The 20,163-nt window shown below is 40.5% G+C and overlaps 1 protein-coding gene across 1 annotated transcript in view; it reads right to left on the minus strand.

The window, feature by feature from the left end:
- Positions 1 to 6,478: 6,478 nt before the first annotated feature.
- The window catches only part of smox (spermine oxidase), a 15,072-nt gene continuing 1,387 nt past the window's right edge, over positions 6,479 to 20,163 (minus strand). Inside the window, exons 2-7 of the mRNA XM_030733513.1 lie at positions 15,085 to 15,319; positions 12,771 to 12,997; positions 10,804 to 10,977; positions 9,392 to 10,124; positions 7,667 to 7,827; positions 6,479 to 6,651 (exon numbers count right to left, since the gene is read on the minus strand). Of these exons, the coding sequence (XP_030589373.1) occupies positions 6,499 to 6,651; positions 7,667 to 7,827; positions 9,392 to 10,124; positions 10,804 to 10,977; positions 12,771 to 12,997; positions 15,085 to 15,292 (1,656 nt within the window). The 5' untranslated portion in view covers positions 15,293 to 15,319 and the 3' untranslated portion in view covers positions 6,479 to 6,498. The remainder of the gene's footprint in view (positions 6,652 to 7,666; positions 7,828 to 9,391; positions 10,125 to 10,803; positions 10,978 to 12,770; positions 12,998 to 15,084; positions 15,320 to 20,163) is intronic.

Raw genomic sequence — 20,163 nt, forward strand, 5'->3', positions numbered from 1 at the left:
AATGTTTCCAAATGGCTTCCATCTATAGCAGGGGTGGGCAACTCCAGGCTTCGAGGGCCAGTGTCCTGCAGGTTTTAGATGTGTCCCTGATCCAACACACCTGAATCAAATGGCTGAATTACCTCCTCAGTATGCAGTCAAGTTCTCCAGAGTCCTGCTAATGACTTCTATGTGTGATTAAGGTGTGTTGGATCAGGGACACATCTAAAACCTGCAGGACACTGGCCCTCGAGGCCTGGATTTGCCCACCCCTGATCTATATCATATTCACTTCTACTTAAAAATTATTCTAAGCAAAAATAAATAATAATAAAATAATAATAATGCTACAAACTAATACTGTAAAGTTATTTAAACCATAACTGTGTTTATTCTGGATGTTTGACAGAGCAGCGTTCAGTTTTGGCTGAGAGAAAAAGAGCAGGTTTGTTTGACAATCACGGCGTGTTTGGCTTCATGGTTATTATTTCCTTTTAAAACAGCTGAGGTTTCCACGTGCAGCCTGGAGCTATTTGTATTAATGAAGTTTTCCATCAGCAGACTGACTGGAAAGAATTCCACATTTTTGATGTCTTTATAGAAAATTTTTACCATGCAGTAATAATTTTTATGTTCTCACAACTCACTTCCACTTCTTATCATTTGTGGTGCTGACTGTAAATAGCTTTTAAAAGAACTCAACAACAGCACGTCTTTTCAGAAACTGTAATTTTGTTACACATGATGGATTTTTGTGAAATGATCATTTGAAAGTGCTTCTTACCGAAGATGTAATTCTTACAAAAGCACCATTTTTTTGGCCATGATATACCTCAGCTGAATCCATTCTAAAAATTTTAAAGTGAACGTTTATCATATAAAAATAAGTCATCATCGGTATCCTCTATCACTTACATGTAAATTTATTATAAACTTAGAAATCTGTGACTTAAATTTATAAAGGAGACCCGAAAGCACCATTTTTTTTTTTTAAGAGCCACCTGTTTCATCAAAACAGTGGAACAGATCACTTTACCCTCGGCCTCTGGTGAAAGCTGTAGCTGAATGGTTAAGTCCTCTCCCTCTTCAGCCTCACGTGTTCCCTGCAGGACTGGGACTCCTGCCAGAACTTTGTCCCCGTGTTTCCCCTCTCTGCTTTCTTACAGTCTGAATGAAGGAGGGTGAGTATGCTGCCCACAGAGAACAAAGTTTCAGCTTTGCAGCCTCTTACACACACAAACAATCTCCCAGCACAGCTGATTTCATAACTTAGTGAAACAAATGAATGTTTCAAAGCTCCACTGATTGTTTTTATTACGAGTCAGATGGAGGGGGTTTCATTGGAAAAGGATAATTCACAGTTAATGAGAATACAAACAGTCTGAGGGAGACAGGACCCCCCCCCCCTTTTTTTTTTCTCTTTAGCTTGTTTTTGTTTTATTGAAACAGTACAAACAGTATATGATTTATTGCTACACTATATAATACAGTATAATCCCATTTTCAGAAGGTTCAGGCAGATTTTTTTTTTTAGCCCTGGAATGGTAACCTAATACTATCCAAAGTATTAGAAACTAAGAAGTGAAATAAATGTTGAAATTGAAACTTCCATACTGTTCATATTTCATGCCTTCACCGTATGGTCACTTATGGCACAGGTAAAGAATTCCCTCATAAGGATCTATATACCAAATTTTAAACTACACCTCTATTTGGAATCTGTGAATTGTCTGTCTCATAAAAACTTAATTACTGTCACCCCAAAGAAAACAAGAGAAAATACAGGTTTCTTAGCTGCTTCCTTTATATAAACAGAAGAAAAACTAAAAGGCATCCCATCCCTACAGCTACAAGGACTGCTTTTTTTCTTTCTTAATATATTTACAATATGTACAGTGGTATCATTAATGTACATCATGATACAGTCATGATAATTCAATTCAATTCAATTCAGTTCAGTTCAATTCAATTTTATTTATATTGCACCACTTCACAACAAGGTGCTTTATATTGTAAGACAAAGCCCCTACAATATTAGAAAGAAAGAAAGCCCAACAATCAGACGACCCTCTATAAGCAAGCAGTTGGCGACAGTGGGAAGGAAAAACTCCCCTTTAACAGGAAGAAACATTTGACAGAACCAGACTCAGGGAGGGGCAGCCGTCTGCTGTGACCGGGAGAGAGACTGGACAAATAACACTGTGGAAGAGAGCCAGAGATGAATAATAACTAATAATCAAATGCAGAGTGCATCATGGGAACCTCCCAGCAGCCTAGACCTACTGCAGAGTAACCAATAGAGGGTTCAGGGTCACCTGATCAAGCCCTAACTATAAGCATGATTAAAAAGGAACATTTTAAACCTAATCTTAAAAATAGAGAGAGTGTCTGTCTTCTGAATCCAAATTGTGAGCTGGTTCTGCAGAAGAGGGGCCTGAAAGCTGAAGGCTCTGCCCCTGTCTACTTTTAGAAACTCTATGAGGTCTTTAAGATGAGATGAGGCCGATATGGAAGAAAGGTGCCGTCTCCCTCCAGTCCCTGTCAGTACTCTGACTCCAGCATTTTGGCTCAACTGAAGGCTTTTCAGGGAACATTTAAGTCAACCTGATGATACTGAATTATAATTGTCCTGCCCAGGAGTAATTAATAGTGATATTGTGCGACTATGGAGTCAAGTGATTATGCATGCTGCTATCAAGGTGTAGCATGGTTTGGTTAGGATCCTGGAAGGAGGGTGTGAGGCCAACCTAATCAGGTCCCAGTTTAAAGGAAGCACCATCAGTCCTCCATCAAATTCCCATCTGTCAGTGTAACAATATAAATTCTTTTATATTGTTTGCAATTATGTCACATCCATCTGTTGTTTTAATGTTTATGTAGAATGATTGTGTAGATTAATTTGTTCATTAAGTTTTACCTGACATGTTTGGGGACAGCGTGGGGGAGCGGTGGTTATCACAGCAAGAAGGTTCTAGGTTTGATTCCAGCTTGGCCAGGTTTGCATGTTCTCGCCATGTCTCTGGTTTCCTCCCACAATCCAAAGACATGCAATTAGTGGGGTTAGGTTAATTGGTGATTCTAAATTGCCCATAGGTGTGGCTGTGAGTGTGAATGGTTGTCTGCCTCACTGTGTTAGCCCTGCAACAGGCTGGTGACCTGCACAGGGTGTACCCTGCCTCCTGCCCCATGTCAGCTGGGTTATGCCCCAGCCCCCCTGTGACCCTGAGCAGGATAAGTGGAAGAGAATGGATGGATGGCTGACTCATTTGGATAACTCCAGTTGGTGTGTGGAACCTTTTTGTTACTGATTTCTGTACCACTAGGTTGACATTTTTGGAACAACTCTCCCTTATAAGGAGCAGTGTCACACCTCACCTCCCCCCTTTTTCCTGTTGTATTCTGCGGGAACGGTGAGTGTAAGTTGAGTAACTGACACAAACTGTAACAGATGATAATGCCTTTGTGTGTTTGGTTTGTGTAGAGGCTTAGGCTTAACTGTCATTAACTGGAAAACATTGTTGGTGCTGGTGAATAAACGGAGACTCCCTTAAAAAGACGTCAGTGGCCCGGCCTCATATTTGTCGACACAATGCCGAAAGAAAGAGTAGAAGAAACTGGTTACACCAGATAGGGCTCAATATAAAATAACAGTAGCACCACCCTGGGAGAGAGGAAGGAAAGCACGATATACATGCAGACAATGTAAATCCTTGCTTAAGCTGATCTATTAAGTTCCCCTCATACAGCTAAATATGCAGTTAATTGCATAATATTGAAAAAAGAAGACAACAGCAGCAGGGTTTCACTCATTTTATTGCAATCCCACTCTGGTTTTCCTCCTCTGCTTAGATGGGCTGGAAATTAAGCAGGAAGTTGTAGGAAGTTAGCAGGCTTGGTGTACATACAGGAAAGGTAAAGGTGAATATTTATTTATTTTGCTCAAATTAAAAGACTCTTTCACAGCAGAATTTATCAGAGGAGGAAAAGAACAGGAAATTTTTGCCAGCGATGCGCCCTGTAGGTCATGCCTTCCATCCATCCAGCACACACAACACACATCATTCACTTCAACCTGAGTGCAGAAAAACACAGGTGTATAATGTATAAACCATTACTGCCTTTAACTGAGGGAACATACTGACATTGCGTGCGCTCGCACACTGAGAGACATTGGAAGTGAGTCATTATTAATGCTTCTAATGGTTTTCCTGCAATGACGAGTCAGAAAGGAAAGTAAAGGCCACGCCACTGATGACTTTTGAAAAGTGTTTGCTTTTTTCTGGGAACTGCAGCTGAGCAGCAGGTCACCTTTGTTCAGCTTTGACCTGCAAATTCTCATACATTTAAGCAGTCGGGGTATACAAATTCCAACACTATTACTGGAGACCAGTAATTATTGTGTTATGACTGTGTAATTTTGTATGTTGATCTTTGACTTTTGTAATTTCACTGCTTTGTCTTTTTATTTCCCAAGATTTTGGGAATGCATTTAAATGTTTTTATGTGTTTGTGTGTGATCTCCTTTGTGCATTGCATTGGTTGAGAACAGATTGCGCCACATGCTAGAGGCTCAACATCTTTTCTCAGTCGCAAATTAAGGCCCCTTTTTGTGTGACTGTACATATTGTTCCATCTTGAACGGAGCAATAACAGAGACTTCAGTCAGACCCTGTCTGCACATGCCCACACAGTAATGAGACAGGGTCTAATCAGACAAAGTGAAAACACCTGTGTGGGTGGCCCATGACCATACAGAGGCTTTAGTTCCCAAACATTTTCAACACAAAACTAAAGAGCCTGCATCAAAGCACTAGTTTGTTCATCTCGGGTGGTATGCCACGTCTCTCGGTACTGACGTGTTAAGCTCTTGGATGAGCGTCATTCCCATGTTTGAACTTGGGTCTCCTTCTCGTTCACCACCCGATGCTGCTTCTGGCAACAAGTTTTATACCTTGCAATATAAACTGTTGTGATTTGGTGCTACATATATAAATAGGAGAATGGTTCAAAACACAAAATTGCAAACAATTTACAGAGTTCCTCATGATACATGACATTAAAAAACCACCCTTGGAATTAGCAAGGATGAAACATATATATATATATATATATATATATATATATATATATATATATATATATATATACATACATACATACATACATACATACATACATACATACACACACACACACACACACACACACACACACACACACACACACACTGAAGTCAGTCAAACATGCATCTCTTTAGATTTGTCCATGGATAAATCACTTTTTTATATATATATATACACACACACACGCACGCACGCACACACACACACACACACACACACACACACACACACACACACACACACACACACACACACATTCTTCTCAGTGTTTGTAAAAACCCTTCTGTAAGGTGTGTTCTTGTAGCTCTGGATGAACTTTATATCGTGTGATGAAATAAACCTGATCAAGTTGCCAGTCGTATCAAAATGTCAAACTTTTCAGAGGATGCTTGTTTGTATAGACTGAAATACACTATATTGCCAAAAGTATTTGTGACAGTCCATTCTTAATCCATAGGATTTCATAAGACATCGGCCCAGCCTAGTTCGGCTATTCCATGTACAACCCTAGAGATGAGTTGCTGCCATGTGATTGGCTGGTTAGATATCTCTGCTAATGACCAGCTGAACAAGTGAAGCTAACAACGTGGCCAGTAAGTGTCCATAGTGAGAGGCCTTGTTTTCACCTAACATCTGACTGTGAAAGATGACAGTTGGTAGGGAATAAATAAATAATTTAAAACTTGTTTTCATCTGTTGATTATTAAAACCTTCCCTTGTCTTTGTTGTCTCAGTATTTGTCTCTGATTAAGAGGATTGACAGTGTTGTCCAACAGAATTGGAGACTGGGCTGAGGCCTGTTCTAACACCATCTGTCACTTTGGAGCCCCCCCCCCCCTTTTTTTTTTTTCCATGTGCACTCACTACTTCTTCCTGTCAGACGTGGACAGACACTCAAATGATGAGAGCATGGAAAAACTCTTTAAAGAGGAGATATCAGACATCTGCACATCCACTAGCCTGTTTAATAATTTAACGAAACAAGAAAACTAAATCTTAAATGATGATAAAACTTTTATTTTGTTAAAACCTTCTCAATTTTTGTTTAGTATTTCCATTATTTTTGAAATAACATAGCATTACATACAGAAGGCACTTACAAAAACAAGTTAAATTACAGATGCTGTTATTATTATAAACATTAAATTACTGATTAAAAAAAAAAACAATGAGAATGATAAAGAAAAGAAATGACAGCACCATTGGCAACTTTTGAACAGTACATCTCAAAAATTTAGCATGATTCAAATCTACAGTACAATAGAAACAAAAGTCATTTGTTACAAGTGTAATAATGCCCAAGCTATGCTTTAAGTATAACTTAATCATCAAGATAAACTCAACAGTTTTGATATTTTTTCACTAGTCAGAGGTTCTTTTTTTTTTTTTTTTAATTTTATATATTAGGCTTTGTGGTTTCCGCACTGTTCAAGTCCCGGTACATCTCTATCAGGCAAGTGGCCTCTCTCTGCCCTGATAGCAAAGCACCATGGGTAGTGGAATAGTATTTTCTGTGGGTGGCCTCTCCAGCAAACAGGACCTGTAAGAGCTGAGAGGGGAGGAGAGGAAAGAAAAGCAGAGAGGGAATGAAAATGAAATTCAATCAAGATCCATCAATGTCATGTGGATTTATTTTTTGTTTCTCATGAGGCACTCTTTTCTATTTCGCTCCCTTGTTAGTACTCCACACGTAGGAGGCTACGGAAAACTTTCCAGAGGGCTTATGATTTCACTTTGACAGGGTTGTATACTTCAGCAGAGGGGGTCATGCCGTTCCTTCAGCAGTGTCAAGTGAGCACACAGAACACCCCCCCCCCCCCCCCCCCCCCCCCCCAGCCCCTTCTCTCTCCTTCACCCAGAAAGCATCAAGTTTCACGGTCTAGACTTTTGGCCAGGAATTGGCACTTAAAACCCTCCTGACACCAGCTGTATTCACTCTGCAGGTGCTGGGGCCTGACACTGTATGTGATGACACTGCCACACTGGCCACATGATCTCTGAGTGCAGGCAGAGATTGTAAACAAACCAAGACGGCAAAAAACACTGCCAGAGAGGGCCTAGCTGCACCCTAAACTTCTACACCCAGAACAGTTCAGCTTCAATCCAAGTAAAGAATTCAAAATTTAAAGCTACAAAGTAATTAAGAAAACATTTTCTAGAAAGAAAACTTTCACTTAGAAATAATAAAGAAAAAGTGTGAATTCAACATAAACTATATGGGCAAAAGTGGTAAAAGGGCTGTTATTATTGGAGAACAGCCCATTTAGAATGGAGAAGTGGAGTGTGCTACTGTAGTAGGGTGCTGCAGCTTAAACAAAACAGTTCATGAAATTTTGTCCTTCCTAGACAGTCCGTCAACTGTGGTATTACTGCAAAGGGAAGGTGTTTAGGAACAACAGCAGCTCAACCACAAAGTGGTAGACCATGTAACAGACCTCTGTGACCCCGCTCACAGTGTAGGTGGCTCAGTACTTCTGTCTATATAGTGTATGAGAAAACAATGTCTAGTTGTTAATTAATGATGATTAAATATTTATTTAAGTTTTAAAGTAAACAGTTCTTACAGGAGCCTTGGTGCTGTTGGCATAAGGCAGTGGCATGGCCAGCTTTTCACAGTCCGCACCACTGGATCCAACCCTGGTGAAGGAGTAGGAGCCTCGGATGTATGGGTTGCTGCCCCATGAGGATCGCAGGATGCGCCGGGGCTTTGGAATGTCGGGGTTCCCTGTGAACGGATGAAGGAGTGGAAAGACAAGCGAGTCAGTCAAGATAGTAGGATAATGACAGTCACAGACTGTGGAGTCCACAACAGCAGGTCTCACTATCCTTTAAAGCTCTCACGATGGTAAATCTAACATTTTAGCAGCTATGATGTTAACCATGTTAGTGGGTTGGAACAACAAAAAACAAATGCAGCAAAGAATGATAACCTGATAACAGGAAATACTTCATTCATGGCTTATGAAATATCAGAGGACCACTAATATACTGCAGTAGAGGGGGCGTGAATTCATATGAAATTTCACAACAGTTTCACGAAATTCAACCTCATCTGGGAAGCAGAAATGAAACATTTTGACCCAATCCAGGTTGTTGAGATGTTTCACAGATAGCTTTAAAATGGTATTACATAAAAGACGTCAGCAAAATTCCTCTTAAGGGAAATTTGATAAAAGTCCAGCAAGGGTTAGGGTTAGGAAATCCAGCAACCAACCTGGACTAAAGTGGTGGACACGCTGATATTCCCAGAGCTGCAGCGCTAGTGTGTCAGTGCATTAAGGAATCAAAACCATTTTAAAAACTTAAAGAAGCTGATGGCCGTGGGTTGAAGCCTTTTTACTTGGATGTTCAGTCTGCCAACACTAATCAACTTGTGACTGTGCGTGAGCAGAGAGGCACCAGTGAGTCTATAGGCAATTAAGCAACAGCTGAAGGGATTAAACCACACTGACCTAAATTAGGAGCGACTGTATGGGTTTGGCTTCTCGGTGTAATTTACAGTCCACTGACCTCATCGTGAAGTGACAGTCAGTGTCTCTGTGACCTATTTCTGAGGAAGAATATAATCTGAAACTTCTTAGCTCGTGCACTGCCAAACAGCAATACGGGTTACATTTTAGCTTGCAGTCACCTTGAAGCAGTTAGTCAGCCTCCTGTTTTTCCTCCTCTTGTGTGAGATGTGCTTCAACTAGTAGCAGCTAGCACTGAACTGTTTGTGCATGTAGAAAAGGCAGGCATCGATCAAATCCCAGTGACAATAAATGACTCTCTGCCTTATCCAACACCATCAATCTGAGTGGTGACATAAGGCTGGTAAGCTGCTGCTCAGGGAACACAAAGAAGACACCTGAGTCATTCAGCTGTATTATCTCTCAGCCTCTCTCCTCGGGGAAAAAAAAGAGAAAAGGTGCTTACGTCACAAATGAAGTGATGTCATTGCCTTTCTATGAAATACAATCACCCCAACCTTAGTCACAGTACAAGTGAGTCACTGAACTCACAGACTCAGACTGAACATTTAAAGTCCACCATGTTAGTTTTAGATTACTGATTCTTAGTGAGAGCTTAACTAGAATCAAAGTAGAAGATTAAAACTTGAGTTTGCCAGTTTTATCATAAAATCCACAGAAGTGAAGAATATAAAAGCAGTGATTTCTTTAATAAACAACATTTTATCCTCAGTAGCTGTTCATTAGTTAAACTAAATTATATTTTTAAGTTTAACATGAATAGATATCAACCCACAAAACAGGATGTACGCCTGTATGTCTGCGCGTGCACGCCCTCACCTGTAAAGCGCCTCAGCAGCTCGGTGCAGGTCTCGGCCACTGTTTCGTCATCGCAGCGCTCCATGTACAGAGCCTCCTGCCCACAGATCCAGCCGCTCAACATGTAGCCGTAGCGCTCAGGTGGGTAGAGGACATCAAAGCTGCAGATTTTCTTGTACCACAGCTCCTCGGGGTAGGCCAGCTGCTCCAGTTGGGCCTCATCCTCCCACACAAACTGGATGCTATTACACTCTGGGCTCCAGAAGGGCTCCTCAAACTCCAAGAATATCTTGTCGGTGGTGCTGATGCCCAGCTTCTCGATGGCGAGGACCTTGTCCTCGGGCAGAGAGGGAGAGAACATGGCTTCGTGGTTCTGCTTCAGCACGCCCAGAGAGGTCGTCACGATCACGTGGTCGGCCATGATCCACTCCTCGTCCTCGCACTCCACGCCGACAGGGTGACCCAGCATCAGAGGCTGGCTGCTGTGGTTGTTTTCATTGTGGTTGTTGTCCTGGTTGGTGTAGCTGCTCTTGGTGATCACCTCATGATGCTGAGCTGAGTAGTTCCAGTGAATGCAACGGACTGGCTTGCGAAGGCAGATGGTGTGGGAGGGGATATCCTGGGCCAGGAGCTCCACGATCTTCATAAAACCTTCGGGAATGACATAATGTGCCCCGGGGATCTCGGTCCACTCGCCAAACTCACTCAGGGACACCTCATCCATACTGGGAGAACTGCTTTCGCAGCTCTCCACCTGATACAACATCAATGCAGACGATCAGGTCAGCTACATTTTACACTAATAAAAATAATTTACTGTATAATTTAATGCAAATTTTACTGTGTGTGAACTGGCTCCACAAAAAGGCCCTCCACAACAGTCCCAATTTGTCGTGTGGCCCCTTGGAAAAATGAATTGCCCACCCCTGATTTAAACAGTCCAGTGTGGTCGCCAGCAAATCAGACTGGCTGAAATTACCCTGAGAGATCAAAATTGCTCATGCAGACTCACATCAGATTGGAGAATTTGATCATTGACTTGTCACTCCATTTTAATTGATTAAAGGGAACTGCATGCAGCCAAGCCCATATTAAATACTAATCACAGGCGTGTTAGCCCGCCTTTTGAATGAGTGGCTGTGTTTGCTCTGACAAGCATACCAGAAAGACGGCCCACCCTTAAATGTGAATGCTACCTTAAGGCTGGATGTTCACAAGATTGTTTTACATATGTGCAAGTTGTGTTGACTTCCTTGGGCAATTACTTTGCTCATTGCTCTTTTCTTAAATATTTGTGTGATAGCTACATGGACTACAGGAAGTGAAGAAGCAAAGCTCTATGATTCATGAGTGCATTTTACTGAATATCAGTTTTTCCAAGGTCTCCAAGTCCAAAAATGTTTGTCTTCAAATGAAGACACACACACACACACCTTGAGGTACTGCTGAAGCATGGACAGTTTGAGTTTCTTGGTGCTCTCAGAGTCATCAGGATCCAACATGATCTTCTTGCGCACCACGTCTCGTGTAAAAACGCCAACGCTGTTCTGGCTCTCAGCGCAGACTGGTTTCCCGTTTTTAAAGAACTCTTGAGTCAGCTCGTACACCTAAAGGAGGGCAAAAGACAAAGTGGTGGTAAGCAGAAGGAAGGGTGTAAAGAAAGAGTATTGTGAAATGAGGAACTAAAAGAAACCAGTTTATATCAGTTCAATGCAGATCTCTTTACTTCCAGGAGTAAATACTGGCATGATGGTGAAACAATATATGCAGAACAAGTAAAGGACAGTATGAAGAAATACTGTTCTGCTGAGAAGATGTGTTTAGATAAAGTTGATGCACCTTTTCCTGGAATGGACAGCCAGTCAGGACAACATCAGTTATGCATCAACATGTATCAAATCAAAACATTACAGTGTGAAGCTAAGATGTCACAAATTCCGGGTAATAAATCCCTGACTTCCAACATATACTGTAAGAGTTTTTTCACTTCAGTTTGACTGCTGTGGGGTGTTACCAAAAGTCGAGGTCTGTTTATGCAACAACCTTTGCAACAAACTTTAACAGTTTACATTAGATTACATGATTTTATCTGCATTTACATCAAGAAATATATGAAGGATTATACAGTTTATGAATAAAATGACTCCCCAACCCCCAAAGTCTCCTTGTCTAGTGGTTCTTTGCCTCTGTGTGTGTGTGTGTGTGTGTGTGTGTGTGTGTGTGTGTGTGTGTGTGTGTGTGTGTGTGTGTGTTGGCTCTCTAATCTGTTCCCCAGTTCTGTTTCAATCAGCATGTACACAATCTTTAGCTATTCAATTAGCCGACTGTTACAAACAACTGTTTTGGTCATGGAATAATCACTAAGCTTATTTTTGGTTTCATTGCTAGTGACTTTTTTTTTTTTTTTTTTTTTTTTTTTTTTGCTGGCTGCAGGCTCTGTGATGCTAAACTGTTGGACAGTTTGACCTTTATGAAATCCTGCATAGTACTGATTTTTTCACATTTTATAGTGATTTTAGTCAAAGGATTAAAAGAAACTGAAAGTACAATTTTTAACTTGTACTTGCAATGGTGCTTCTAAACCTGTTAAAATATTTTAGATCAGTGGATAAATATGACAAGTGAATGAATAGGGCCCAACAGTAGATTTAGAAAACCTGATTAAACAGTACAATATTAAATATATTAGACTTTATTTGATGAGGAAAATGATCAAATATTACACATCTATGAAGGGAACAGTAACCAAGGATAGACCTTAAGGATAAACACAGTACAGAGCATAAGGAGTAACCATCATATGATACTGATCATAATCATTATTAAGGGTGATAGGGTAGTTACTCCAGTCCTCATCGCTCTTCAGTCAGACCTGGATAATCTCACAGCGTTGCAAAGGGAAAGTGATCCTTTGTGCCCCCCAAGTCAAGTCAATTTTATACACATCACAAGTACTAAGAAAGCTAGTGCAATATGTACAAGTTCCATAAAAGCAAGCACTGCATTCACGAGAGCAGGAAAACTGGAGTGGCTGGAGCGGCATAGAGTCGTTTGACTGTAGCAGACATCAATACATCTGCAATCTTCAGGTCAGGTTTACAGAAATGTAAATTTATTCTTCCTGCTCATAGATCTGCAAAGCTGTAAAATTCAGAGTTGTCACAAGTTACAACACAGATGCAGAAAACACACAGAAGTGAAACCACTCATAATGTGTGTGTGCTATACCTTCCCTCTGTAACTGCTTTTCCAGAGATGACCTACTTAAAATAACAAAACTACAATTAAGAAAAGAAGCAATGCGCATGAGACTAATTTCACGGAGTATCTCTGTTCATGCATACCTCCATTTTTGCATGCCAAAGTGTGTGCCCATCTGTGCGCATATGCATCCCCTCACCTCGTTGTACAGGTCACTGAACTCTTCCACCAGGTCCTTGGGGATCCTCTTCCCAACATTGGTCTGGTAGTGAGCCACACCGTTCTTGGTGTACAGGCTGATGCGTCCCACGCTCCTCTCCCCATCTGTGGTGTGTTCCAGCAGCCCGTTGTCCTCTGCCAGGTGGTATACTGGGTTCCCATTGGCGCCATGGATCCAGGTAGCTCCAAGCTCCAAAGTTGCTTTTCCTGTAAAGAGAAAAAACAACAGAGATGAGTTTGGAAGAAAATTTGGATTTCTTTGAATACAATGTCTCCTAAATGGCTTTGAGTAACGCAGTATATACAGTCTTCTTGGCTCAAGCACAATCACTCTGGAGTTTTGGGTAATTACGGAGATCAAAAGTAGGTCAACGCAATTAAAATACCAAAGCCAAAGCCCCACTGGAATACCATGAATTTTCTTTTCTGAGGATTATGGCATCAGAAATACTGTATGTGTTCACTTCTATAACAAAAACCAGAAGTAATCACATAGATCCAAGCACATGATCATGCATTTACATAACAAACACAATTACCACTGTACCTAAGATATAGATTTAGATGTAACAGAGTGGAAATGTGTTTTTACGTGTGAACCCTTTTATGTGCATAAGGCCAGGAGCACATACTGTTCTCTGCTTGTTTGTTCTTGCCAGTTAGAAGAATTCGTCATGATGGCGTGGAAGGCAAAAGTGTTTTGTTTTTTTTTTTCTTGCACAAGACCTACAGTTCAGTTGGTCTTCTTAGATAATCTTACAAAATCACTAAAGTATGTAGACATGCATCTGATAAAGTGTGTTTTTCAGCATATTTAGGAAATTCTGATTGTGCGACTGTATGACGATTGATGGCACAGTTTTTCAGTTAATTATGAAAAGAATTTACTAATCAGAGTTAAAAATTGACCATATATCAAATAGTGCCTTTTGTGGACCTTAACAAGATTTTAGATTGCTGCTTGGAAAACATGTTTGAGGGTGGTTATCCATATAATGCAAAATTGTTGATTTACTCTTTCTGGCATAAAATGCTAAACTTCCACCGTACAGTTATTGGCTTCATAACAAGCCTTATGCAGGTTTAGACATTTAAAATAAGATCAGTAAGACTGTCATATCTGCAAGTTAAAACTAAGATACTGTCTTCACATGCTTAAGACTGAGTTTTAGGGGGGGGTTATATGCTGGATTTTCTTGATCAGAAGCAGTGAATTTGTAAAGCTATTAGCTAGCACCCTACAAAAACCATTTCCCCAGCTTTTAGGTTTTAAGCTTTGGGCTTTATTCATAGATAGTATGCATAAAGATGGGTGTAGCTTCCATGGTTGATAAGTGAAGCCAGTGCTTAAGTGCCTTAAACCTGGCTTCTATTAATGGCCACAAGGGGGCGACCCTTGTGGCCATTTCGTCAGATTGTGAGCCAACTGCGCGTGCACTCCAAGGGGTGGAGCTCAAATAAGGATAACACGAAAGACTCCGCCATCGTGTCGCCAGCTGTCTGTGTCCACAACAGAGTATAATTAAGGCTTTAGAGTAAGAAAGGACGATTATCCAGGAAAAAGAACTGTGACTGGCAAGTGTGTAGCTAGTGAGTGTGTAGTTTCACATTAAGATTCACCCTCATCGCATCCAGTTTCAAAATACCAAGATGGCAGCGGCAAAAATGCTCCGCTCACCATAACCGGACTTCACAAACCTGTGAGTGACACAGTGGCTACGCCCATCTTTATATTGTGGGCTTTATGCCAAGCTAAGCCAGCAGCCTTCATATTTGAATTAACGGATAAGACTAGAATCCATTTAGAAGTGCTATGTAGTGTTTTTCATTTATTAAACAGACTGTAATGTTGTATTAGCTAATGCTGGTTTACTTTCTTGTGCTTTCTAATGTAGCAAAATATTGTCTTGACTGATCTGGCTGATAAAGGTATTTGAAAACAGCAAATACAAAATAACCATCTCCAGATTCTTAATTACTGTCTGGGTCAGTGTGACTCGCTTGCTGACCCAGCAAAATTAAAATAAGAGAAGCTTTCCAACCAGTGAATGACAGTTCATTCAACTGATTGTTGGGAATCACAATGGTTTCCCGGAGACTTTGACTTATCACTTTTCCAAAAATGATTCATTGTGTTGTTTATTTTAACATTTTTATGGTTATATATATAAAAATATAACTGATGTAGCACTTTATAATTTAACCAAATGCAGATGTTAAATGTGTATAGCTCCCACTTAACCCAATTAGTGTGTGATAATTATTTTTGGGGCACGACAGAAACATCCTCCCACCGTGCTGAACGCTCTGAACTCTCCCGCCGATGTGGTCCGATGCCTCTAGGACAGTGACATCAGTGAAGCCGTTTTTCAGTAGGACCTTAGTTGCGGCAAGGCCAGCCAAGCCAGCTCCAATCACTACTATTCGAGGCTGCCGATGAATACGTAGGCCGCTACTAAGAGGATCATCAGTGCTGTCTGAGGAAATTTCACAACTTTGCATGCCGTCCAAGCTCCTCTGCAATGAAGTCTGGGGACAAAGTAAAGACAAGACCTGAGTTACAAAATATGACAATAGTCATAAAGTATGACAATAGTATATGTGACAAGTACACATATACTATTGAGCAAAACTGCATAATATGGAGTTTATACATACAGACAATGTTGGGGAAGCTACTGAAAGTGCAGTTTTACTTTTCACTGGCACTTTAAGAGCTAAACTACCCAAGAGGAAATAAGTTTGGTTAACTTAAGCAATTCAGCTCAAACTTGCTTGGCCCACTATTCATGGTAAAGTTCAAGAAACATCAATTTCTGCATGTGCTCTACACACCTGTGGTGTTGGCTGCCAGACATCATCTGGGCATGACTTCACATCCATCAGGATGGTGACAGAAAAAAGGAGGCAGGGTTTGTTAAAGGGAGGAGTAGAGAGGAACTGATGATAAATATTAAAAAAAAAAAAAAAAACTTCTTGGAATTTGAATATCTATCTCAGCAGTCGAGTTCCAGTTGCAGAGTAAATATCAAAGTACACTCTAGCTGTTCTAGTAGTTCATGGTAAGCCAGCAGCTTGCTAGCTTTTTCTTTATGTCTCACACCCGTACACTGAGGAAAATAATATAGTTTTAAATTAACTCAGGATGCCTGCTTATCAGCATATTTGACCTGTGGCCCCATCGCTCCTCTCTGTCTGCCTTATATCACTGTCATATAGATTATTAGTCTCAGCATAAAGGACTACTTGAACAGCTTTAAAGACTTTCAGTAACACTGTGTTGAAACTATGAAACACCTAAAACACAAGATAAAATGATCTTTTACAAGAGAAGAAAAGGCAATATCATTTTGGGGCTTTGAGGCCTCTGTAACAGCATCAATGTTGCTTTTTGTAACACGCTTTAAACTGTATTTGCTGGAGCTCTTACAGAAAATAGTTCCCATGATATCTATTTTGAATTATTAATTTTTCAGTGCTGAAATTCCCCTCACCACTACTCTATTGTAGTGGACGTAAATCTGCTCATTTTTTTCTTAAAATTGCCCAAACCTGAACTTTCTGAGCAGTGCGCCTGCAATTAAAGGCAAACCCGGGCCTCTTCAGCACTCTGCCAAATTGTCTAAATATGTGCTCATTACAGCAAACTTATTTTATAGCTGATAAAAGCCACTTATTGGCATTCCTGTGAATATAACCAACATTTACAGCTGTGTTTCTACCCGTGATTAACTTAATTTAGTCTTATTTTCCCCCCCGTGCCATGCTTATATTGTCCTGTCTTCCCACAGTGTATCTGTCTATTAAGCAAAAGGCCAACTGAGAAGCACTGAGACAGCCCTGTTATTTCCATGAGAGAATAAACTACATACTCAAAAAACACTCACTCATTTCTTGTCAGAGTCCCTCTAATTTTACTGAAACTGCTCAGAGTTACTAACGTTCATAGTGAAGAAAAAATACACAGACGACCTTGTTATTCCCCTACACAAGGTTGGTTGCCATCAATGTATGGACAGCTGTGGATGAGTGCACCAGTGGGACACTGTGTGGAGGACAATCCTGAACCTCACTTCCAACTAACACAGTAGTTTCATACAGGAGGTATATAATAGCAATAATTTTTGACGGTTATGATATGTCACAGGTCTGTTTTCTTACTCCTGACTTGTATAAGCACCAACAGAATCTCTTCTGAGGTAACCCATATCCTGCACAAACACACACACACACACACACACACACACACACACTCCCTGCTTTGTTACCACAGCAACACCAGAGAGAGTGCAGTACATAATATACTGTTTAGAAAATAGACATCGAGTTTCCTGTAGCTTGAGGTCATCCAGCACAAAGACGAATACACACACTGTACACCACAAATACAGACAACTGTGACACACAATAGTCCTCTGCCCAGATTTTAATCTTTGACTCATTTCTGGAGTCTAAGAAACTGTGTAGTAAGCAAGCTGTGACCAGTGACAGCGCAGCTGCAAGATCATCTGATCAGCAAGAGAGGAAACCACACGTTTCAGCAGAACATGTGTATGCAAAGCACTTAGATCTGAATGCTAAAACAGATGAGGGTTAAACCTCTTAATCTGCACGTCAATACATCACATGTGGCCTGACTTTATGACCCTTATCCCGAATATAGGTCAGACTCTTCCTGGATTTGCAAAACAGGGGATCCTATCTAAAGTGGGAAACTGCCATACAACAGCTTTTAAAATATTATGATGTATATTTACTATGTTTGAGAGGCGTTTTCAGCAATGTTTCAAATCACGGCGCAAGACTGCGAGCAAAAGATTTTTTTCCCGAATAAATGTTATTGGGGGAAAAAATTTTTTATCTTTCAAGCACCATGACATCACCTACTGGCTCGTTCTGCCTGGAAGCTGACCTTGGGGTTTTGAAAGTAGGTGTGATCAGTGTAGCAAACTGAGATACACCCCACAGTCTTATAGCAGTGACTTGTCAATCACAAGACAGGCCCAGCGTAATGCATACTCTGCTTTATTGTCCTTTGTAACCCCAGAGGCTATGAACCAATTGGGAAAGTATTTAGTATGATCATAGTCATGATCCCCAATTCAATTTCTTTCTGCAACAGGAGAAGTTGCTGCCTCACTTCGGCCATTAGAAAGAATGCAGGTTTGAGGCACTTTTGCATTGGCTTTACTTATCAGACCCAGAAACCATGCCCATCCTTTATATACAGTCTATAAGTTAGAATAATGTCATATATCCATAAACAGTTACTAATGTAATAAAAATAGATTTGTAAACTAATATATATATATATATATATATATATATATATATATAAAGTGATTTATCCATGGACAAATCTAAAGAGATGCGTGTTTGACTGACTTCATTCTGCAGTAGTCGTTTTGAACAGAGTACCTATTAAACCACTGAATCACATCTTTGTGAGTATTAAGAGGCCAAGTTTCAGTTTTGCCTCATTCTCGGAAACTAATCTCAGCCATAAATGCTTTGAGCTGAGCAATGTTCATTTACTCTCTGCACACAGAAAAAAAAAAACAAGTAGCTTAACAATGATGCTAATCATCGGTTAAATTCCCAGAATCTGAAGCTGAAATATTCATTCAGCATCAACATGAATAGACTCATTCTCGGACTTTAAAGAGGTCGCCGTTAGTCTGCTGTACTTATTTTTGGAACAATATTATATTCAAGGCCCCCAAAAATGCTAAAACTTGTAAATATTGCAGTCTTCTTGTAAGTATTGAGTGGTATTTTTTTTTTCTTTTAATCCAGTCTTGAACAAACGTGTCTCTTTATCCTGCTGCTTCAAAGACATTTTTTTTTTTTTTAAAGAATATAGTGTACAAATGTGTTTTCATGGCGCTGTGATTTCAGTTCAGTGGCTGCTACTTTTTTTTAATTCTATCACTGTTAAGTTTGAATGTCACAGGAGGAAACTGATTTGTGGCAAAAAAAGAAAAAACAAGTGGAGACATATTTGGAGAAAAGGATGCTGGTGAGCTATTAGATGGGGTAGCTTTTTGTTTAATGCACTGGTATGTATTCTTTTTCATATTTTCAAATGTGAGCACATGCTTTAAGGTTTATATACACGCGCTTAGATTATGAATACTGTAAGATTACATTTGAATCTGGTGTTTATAGCCTGCAGCCCATCATCTCTGATGAAATTTAATTATGTGCAAAAACCCTTTAGAGCTGTAACTACGTTACAAAATGCAAATGTGTACGGTCTGAAACTGGTTCCTGACAGATGAATTACGCAAAAGTTTCCTCACCCATTTCCACATAAAACACTTAACAAGTAAATACATGAATCATCTATACCCACTTCCTGGACAGCAAAGAGACATCTGTGTGATATTTGACTTGTAACTTCAGTTTACATTATGATAAATGACTCAGCTTCTCTCCTGACCACACACTCTAACACTTGCCTTGTGTTAAGAGTGTGTGTACGTGAGAAACTTTTGACAGTGACATTTGTTCCTTTAAATATACCCTCTCTATTCCAGAGCTGGGATTTTACAGGAAATCGTGTAAGGATCGATTTATCTTTGCACTGCAATGCATTTGCTCCCCTCTAGCTTTAAAGATTCAGCCTTTACTCTGAATAATTCTGATTAAATCTGGCGTGACCTATAAAATAATTCACCTGAACGGATAATGGCTCTAATTCATGGAAAGTGTTTGATCACTTCACACACACACACACTGGACCGCCAGATTGCACATCCCTCCGTGGTTGCTTGTAATTCCACGGCTGGGTAATACACTCACCACATGTCACCGCACCACTTTTTACACCAGCAGAGCAGATTAATGTGTGGCCTGGCCTTGGGTAGATAGACAGTTAAGGGTGGGGTGGAGTGAGGAGAAGAGGCAGAGAGGGGAGGGGGGATAGGGCTGCCATTGACCTAGAAATAGCAACCTACAGTACAGTGTGCGTGCTGGTGGACTTGACTTGTCAACTTGCAAGGCGAGTCTTGGGCTGGAACATCTTAAATCACTGTGTCTGAGCTCATCTTTACTGCTTTTCTCTCTGCTTTAATTGTGAACACAGCCCTTTCCAGCTGTGTCCACACTCACATCTGCATTTCCTCTTTTAGTCCCATGTGAGTATTAGCATGAAAACGGACATTTCTACATCCCTATATGAAAAGAGAGAGGAAAAAAAAAATGCAGGGTAGTCTGGAGGGGGGATTTGTGCCAAAGGCCAGACATTCCACACTTCTCTCCCAGCTCTGCATTTCCCAAGCTGGGAAGAAGGACCAGAGGCACCCCTCGCACAAAGACATAAACACCCCACCAATGTGCCGCTGCATACGCCACACTGTTTTTTCTCCAAA

Source organism: Archocentrus centrarchus, chromosome 1 (assembly GCF_007364275.1).
Source record: "Archocentrus centrarchus isolate MPI-CPG fArcCen1 chromosome 1, fArcCen1, whole genome shotgun sequence".
Taxonomy (NCBI): Eukaryota; Metazoa; Chordata; class Actinopteri; order Cichliformes; family Cichlidae; genus Archocentrus; species Archocentrus centrarchus.